General features: G+C 32.4%; 1 protein-coding gene across 2 annotated transcripts in view; it reads left to right on the top strand.

Annotated features, from left to right (window-relative positions):
• Positions 1-465: 465 nt before the first annotated feature.
• Positions 466-7,055, top strand: part of LOC106467375 (zinc finger protein 665-like) — a 32,318-nt gene continuing 25,728 nt past the window's right edge. Inside the window, exon 1 of one of the 2 annotated variants that reach the window (XM_022395545.1) lies at positions 466-590. Coding sequence is in view for 1 of the 2 variants with exons in the window: in XM_022395544.1 (XP_022251252.1) it covers positions 522-590 (69 nt within the window). In the remaining variant the exon portion in view is untranslated. The remainder of the gene's footprint in view (positions 591-7,055) is intronic. The other variant, XM_022395544.1, reaches the window with a different exon arrangement.

Genomic DNA, 7,055 nt, shown 5'->3' on the forward strand with positions numbered 1-7,055 from the left:
AGTAATCATTATAAAAAGTAAAAAACATTCCTTATATAAATTTCATTACGTCATTTTCCCTTTGCGAGGGATGTTGTGAAAATTGAATTTTTGAAATAAATGTTCTTAAAAGTAATTTCATTGTGTTTTTAAATTCCTATTTGAAGTAATTTAGACACATGCAGGGAACGGATAATTCAGCTAGTATTAAACATCACTAAGGGGAAAACCTTGTCGGCCGTCAAATACAACAAGCAAGGTTTAGTTGAAATGCTATTATTATAAACACTCTTTGTACTTGAAATTCTATTGACACGTTAAATAATAATATGATTTAGATTACATTAAGTTTAATATTCTTATATATTCTCACACAAATATTACTTTTTTAAATATATATATATTTAATAATTACAGCAAAATAAAAGTATAACTATAAGCTTCATTTCTCGTTTAGGATATGTTGCTTCTACATATTTCCCCTTATGCCCGTGGCTCTGTTTCGTACTAAAAGTAGTATCGTACTGTTTTAGTTATTGATCATGTGTTGTAATTTACGAGAGAGAAACTGGACAAATTTTAATGTTGCTGAAATGCTAAACAATATTTTGGTAACAATAATATCTAATTTATTTGTCATTAAACATTAGTATTAGACCTACTAAGTATTATATTTTTAATAGTAATATTACATTCTCAGTCTATTCACTATATCTAGTAATACTTGTTTGTTTTTTATTTTACCTGTGCTAGTAGTAGTATTAGTGTTACTCACAACTTACTGTTAGTTTTCAGAAATCTCTTGATGTTTAGAAAATTACTGATGACTGGAAGATTGTCACAATGTCAGTGTCTTCCTTATTTATTTTATTTATTTTTTTTTATAATTAAAGGATCTAAGAAGATACTTGCCAATTAGGTTGGCTTATGTTATTATATTAGCTAGGTGTTAAAATATGTTGTTTGAAAATAATAATTTAGATAAAACATTTGGTGATTGCCATTATAGTTGTAGAAAAACATTTCTTGAATTATCAATTTGTTCAGTTTTTTATTTTATTTTTTCATAGGGTTTTTGTCTTTTTGGATGAAAGAATCACTTAATTTTGTCTGTTGTAACAAACTTCATTTGGAAGGCCTTTGATAATGAAGATGCATCAGAAGAAAGTAATTAGTTATGATTATATGTAGCTTTTTAACTAGGAATTATATATATATATATATATAATCAAATGTTTCAACCTGTAGTAGTAGGACATCTTCAAGTTACCATAACACTGAATTTCTAATTATGGTCCTTAATTATCTAGTAAGTTGAAATGGTGATAAATGGATGCTTTTGTGGCTGTGGTCGGTTTTAGGAACTTTGTTGTTCATTATATAAGCATGTTAGTGATTGAAAATTTCATGGACAATAATATTTTTAAATTTGTTTACAATACAAAAATGCTGGGAAGACTTGCTTCATAGAAGTTCTCTTGAGAATGCTTCTGTTATCCTAAAGGACCTTGATCTTAAGAATTCTTCTGTTATCCTAAAGGACCTTGATCTTGAGAATGCTTCTATTATCCTAAAGGACCTTGATCTTGAGAATGCTTCTGTTATTCTAAAGGACCTTGATCTTGAGAATGCTTCTATTATCCTAAAGGACCTTTACATGTTTAGTGAATGAGTTAAGAAATTGGAGATGAGTCTTAAGATTGGCTCTACTCTTATCATATACAATGGTCATAGTTTTTTATATGGTTTTTTGCCCACTTTTAGAATTCTTCCTCCAGTAAGCAGTTTTCTTGTATATTAAGTATCAACATATGATTATACATGCAATACTTAGGAAAATAAGGTTGTTCATTTTTCACCAAACATGTGGAAACTTCAATATTCTAACACTTACCTGCAAGTTTCTTCATAATTATCTGATTTCTAACATTGTTCTTTACTGATATTGTATTGGAGATATGCAAATAAGTAAACTGTACAACTCAGTTTCTCATTCCACAGTTGAATAATTTACCACTTGAAGTTGCTTTTACTATATGAAGTAACATAGATTATTTTAACATAGTCACAGTTCTGAATATTTTGGTCTTATTTGCTTACATAACTTGTTTTGGGAAAGTAAGTAATAATTAAACTTTGACTTTTTTTGTTGCTAAATATGGTTTAAACTTTAAACAGTAGCCTAAATCACCTAAGCAAGATATTATATAACCCAAAACTTTAAAATCCCTACTCATTATCTACTAGTGAACAGAAACTAATTTGATTTCACTAAGCCTAATAGCTATTTGTAGATCACTTCTCCTTTGGCTTCTGCAGATGAGGAACTATTGGAAGGAAGGAAAACAAAAGGGTCAGAGAAGGATGTGGATGATAAGGAGGTTATAGTTATAGGTGATTCCTTGACAAGGCATGTGGATAGAATAGTCTGTGGGGTAAATAATGAGAAAAGAATCAGATTATGCTACCCAGGGGCAGAGGTAGAGGATATAATTGACAGAGCAAGAGATATAACAAAGGGGACTAGCAGAGATGCAGTTTTTGTAGTGCATGTAGGGGCTAATGATGTAGGGAAATTTAGGTCAGAGGAGCTAATTAATAAGTATAAGGAGTCGATAAAGGCACTTAAAGAAAACGGCCATGACTTAATTTTGTCAGGGATACTGCCCAGAATTAACTGTGGGGATGAAGTTATAAGTAGGTCATTAGGGCTAAATGCTAGAATTAGGTTAGTATGTAAGGATGAGCAGATTGGCTGGTTGGACTTGTGGGATCAGTTCAGTGGGAGAAGGGAGCTTTTTGCAATGGATGGTTTACATTTAAATAAAGTAGGGGCTGGCTTGTTTGCTAAGGCTATTAACTCAGCTGTAAGGGAAGTTTCATACTAGGACTAAACAGTGGTGAGGGCCAGGAAAAACTAATGCAAAAAGAATAAGAGGCAGAGAAAAGTTTAGCATAAGAAATTAGTATAGAAGTAGTTATAAGGAAAGGCTTAATTGTTACTATTGTAATGCTGGAAGTATAAGAAATAAAATAGATGACTATAAAGCACTGGTAGGAATAGAGGATTTTGACATAATGGGAATAACTGAAACATGGCTATTTAATAGGGATAGAATATTAAAGAGGGGAGGAGGAGGAGTGGCTTTATACTTAAAATGTGAGTTACATCCTGTTGAAGTTGAGGATATCAAAGATAACAGCAAAGAGATTGAATCCATTTGGGTTTCTATTAGTGGATATAAAGGTAAAAGGCTTTTAGTGGTAATTTACTACAGACCACCAAATGATACTGATGAAATTAGTGAGAAACTTTACAATAAGATTAAGATTTCAGCTGTTAATGAAGTCATAATTATGGGTGATTTTAATTTCAGGCATATAGATTGGGAAATTCTAGACTCAAACCATAAGGGAGAAAGGATAGCCAGTTAGTCAAGGAACCAACTAGAAACAATGCTATTTTAGACTTATTGTTAACTTCAAATACAGAAATGATTGAGATGGTGGAAATTGGGGAACATCTATGTGCAAGTGATCATTGCTGTATTAGGTTCAATGTTTTGCTGCATAAGGAATAATGATATTTTGGTTACAATTTCAAAAAGCAGAATTTGAAGGGATGTGACAAGAGTTATCTGTTGTGAATTGGGCAGCTGAGTTGTTTGGAGATACTGATCAGATGTGGAAATTTTTAAATATTCAATGTAAACATATTCCTAATAGAAAGAAAAGGGTAGCTACAAGTGAAAACTAGGTTGGCTCACAAAGAGTTTAAAAAATAAAATTAGAGAAAAGCATCATAAATTTAAGAAATTTAAATTGACCAGTATGACAGGAGACTTAGAAGATTATAGAAGATCAAGAAAGTTGATGAAATAGGAAATTAGGACATCAAAAATGATGTATGAGAAAAAGTTGGCTGAAAATGTAAAAATTAACAGTAAGAATTTCTTTAAATACATTAAGGTGAAACAAAATGTTAGGATAGGGATAGGACCCTTGAGGGATGATAAAGAAAATATAATATCTGATGATTATGAGATGGCTGGGTTATTAAATTTTACTTTTTCTTTGGTTTTTACTAATGAAGATTTAAGCAGTATTCCACATCTTGATCAGTTGATAAATGGAAACAAGATCAAACAAGATGACTGCATTAATTCTGAGCTGATTCAGAAAAAAATTGGGAAGTTTAAAAGATGATAAGGCTCCAGGGCTAGATAATATTTCCCCAAGGGTTTTGAAAGAGGTTAAAGATTGAATATGTGAGCCACTTGCTACTATATTTTATCAGTCCTTGAATAGTGGGCAGGTACCAGAGGATTGGAAGTTAGGTAATGTAACTCCTCTTTTCAAGGGAGGTGATAAAAATTGTCCCAGTAATTATAGACCCATTAATCTTACATCAGTTGTGGGAAAAGTGTTGGAAAGTCTGTTAAAATATGCTTTGCAAAGTTATTTAACAAAGTTTATGATTTTATTGGATAGTCAACATGGTTTCACTAAGAGAAAATCTTGCCTTACAAATCTTTAACATTCTTTGAAAAGGTTACTGCTTATGTAGATGAGGGTAAGAGTGTAGATTTGTGTAAGGTGCCATATAAAAGGTTTGTAAAAAATTATCTCTGTGGATGTGGGGGATAAGTTAGTAAATTGGACAGAGAAGTGGCTGGATGGAAGAAAGCAGAGGGTTGTTACAAATGGAGTTCAGTCAAACTGGATTAATATCACAAGTGTGGTACCTCAGGGCTCAATCTTAGGACCTTGAAATTGTTGGAAAGGGTTCAGAGAAGGGTTACTAGAATGGTGCCTGTGATGGAGGAGTTGTCATACGAGGAGAGGCTGAAATCTCTCAAATTGTTTTCTCTTGAAAAAAAAAATACTTAAGGGGGAATCTGATTGCAGTGTTTAAGATTGTAAAACGAATTGATAGTGTTGATGTATCATATTTTTTATGTTTAATAGTGAGAATACTAAGACTAGAGGACAAAAATGTAAATTTGGGCAAGGTTGGAGTCAGCTTCAGCTAAGACAGTTTTATTTTTCTAACAGGGTGGTTGACCTTTGGAATGAGTTGTTTTGGATGTTGTGGAAGCAATAAATTTAAGTGAGTTTAAAAAAAGCTTGATAAGTATATGAAAGATAAGGACTGGCTTTAATTTTTTTTAATTTATTGATTGTGATTTTTTTAGCGGATGGAACAGCCGAGATAGACCAATAGGTCCCAGGTTCTCTCAAAATGTTATGTTAACTACCAAAGTTTTTAAACTTTCAATGATCAAACAGTAAAATTATGCTTTTGAAAAACAATTGATATTATAGTTTAGCCCGTTTGTTTAATTATAATTACATTAAACATTTTAGCAATTACTTTGATAAACGTTTTATAGCTTGGAAGAGCAAAAAACATTGTGTTAGCTTTGGTCCACAATAAAAAAAATCCAAAATAAAGAATCCTCTATCTTTTTATTTATCAATATTCTTCTAACTCTCTTAACCTTTCGCCCCCCCCCTCCTCCCCAGTGACATAGCTTAATGTCTGCGGATTTCAAAAATACCATATTTTAAATATATATATATATATATATTTATATGAGTAAAAAAGTTAATATTCTTTACCAAGAGATGGTGCTGCGGTACCAAACGTAATAATTTATGTTATTTTTGCAAATAAATAATCTGAAACTAAGCAGGCAGGACTAGTTAGATCCTATTAACTAAATATTATAGCAGATTACTAGAAGAAAGACTTATTTTCAATGTACCTCAAACCTTTACTAAAATATTTGGCTTTAAAGCCTATTAAATTTATAAAATGTAAAGGAATAAATACTTGACAGAAAATAAGCTGTATTCAAATAACAGAGGATACCACTAGATGTCGCTAGGTATGATATATAATAATAATAAACTGTTTTGTATATGCATTTCCCTTATCTTTTATTGTTGGCTGGCTGGAGTTAGATATAAACATTCGTGATATTTTGCTAATTTTATAAAATAATAGTTGTAATAGGTATTCAAATATTCATCTAAGGCTGGCCGAATGATTAGCCTGCTCTGACCAAGGATTTCAGGGTTCATGTTTCCTGGTTCATTGCATCAAAAACATTTTCGACACTTTGTTTGTAGCTGTATGTGCTTTCTAAGAATAATGGTCAGACCTCACTTTTCGGACAGACAAGAGTTGCCCAAGAGTTGGCGGTGGGTGCTGCTTAGAAGTTGTTGTCTCTTTAGTTAAGAATTAGGTAAAGCTATGAACAGGTACCCTTTATGTTGCTTTGCGTGGAAATTCTCAAACAAGAAATAAATATATTTTTCAGTCCACACCTTTAACAGCTTCAGTTTTTTTTAGTTTTCTTTACCATATTTTTACAGTATTCAACTGACTTAGTAAATAATATCAACAAACCAAGACATACAATTGGGAGAATATCTCACTATATAGTTCACGCTATTGGGTTGGAGAAATAAATACATAACAGATGCGTTAAATCGTTATGAGTTTGACTGCCTACTTTAACACAAAACAAAGAAGAGGTGCGCAAAGAACGCCTAAAAGATCAAGCAATAGAAATAACAGAACATTTTGTGCTATTATGAATAAAAATAACTGAAAAGGTAATTAATTAAATTCTTAAGTACTTTCAGCTATTTGTTGTAAAAAACAGAAAAGTATTTTATTGTTACTACTCTCACTTCTGAGGGTCTCCTGTTCGTGTCCCGTCACTGTATCATCCCGCAAAATTATTTATAGCATTTAAAATTTTGAGGCCATCGAAGCTTAATTAGGGTGACGGTCAGATTCCGTTCTTCGGTGAGATAAGAGTAGCCAAAGGATTGACAGTAGGTGTCGTTGACTAGCTCATTTTCCGCTAGTCTATCACTTCAATTTACGGTCGACCAGTGAGTAGTGGCCCGGCATGGCCAGGTGGTTAGGGCGCTCGACTCGCAATCTGAGGGTCGCGGGTTCGAATCCCCGTCACACCAAACATGCTCGCCCTTTCAGCCGGGGGCGTTATAATGTGACTGTCAATCCCACTATTCGTTGGTAAAAGAGTAGCCCAAGAGTT

Source organism: Limulus polyphemus, unplaced genomic scaffold (assembly GCF_000517525.1).
Source record: "Limulus polyphemus unplaced genomic scaffold, Limulus_polyphemus-2.1.2 Scaffold2591, whole genome shotgun sequence".
Classification (NCBI taxonomy): Eukaryota; Metazoa; Arthropoda; class Merostomata; order Xiphosura; family Limulidae; genus Limulus; species Limulus polyphemus.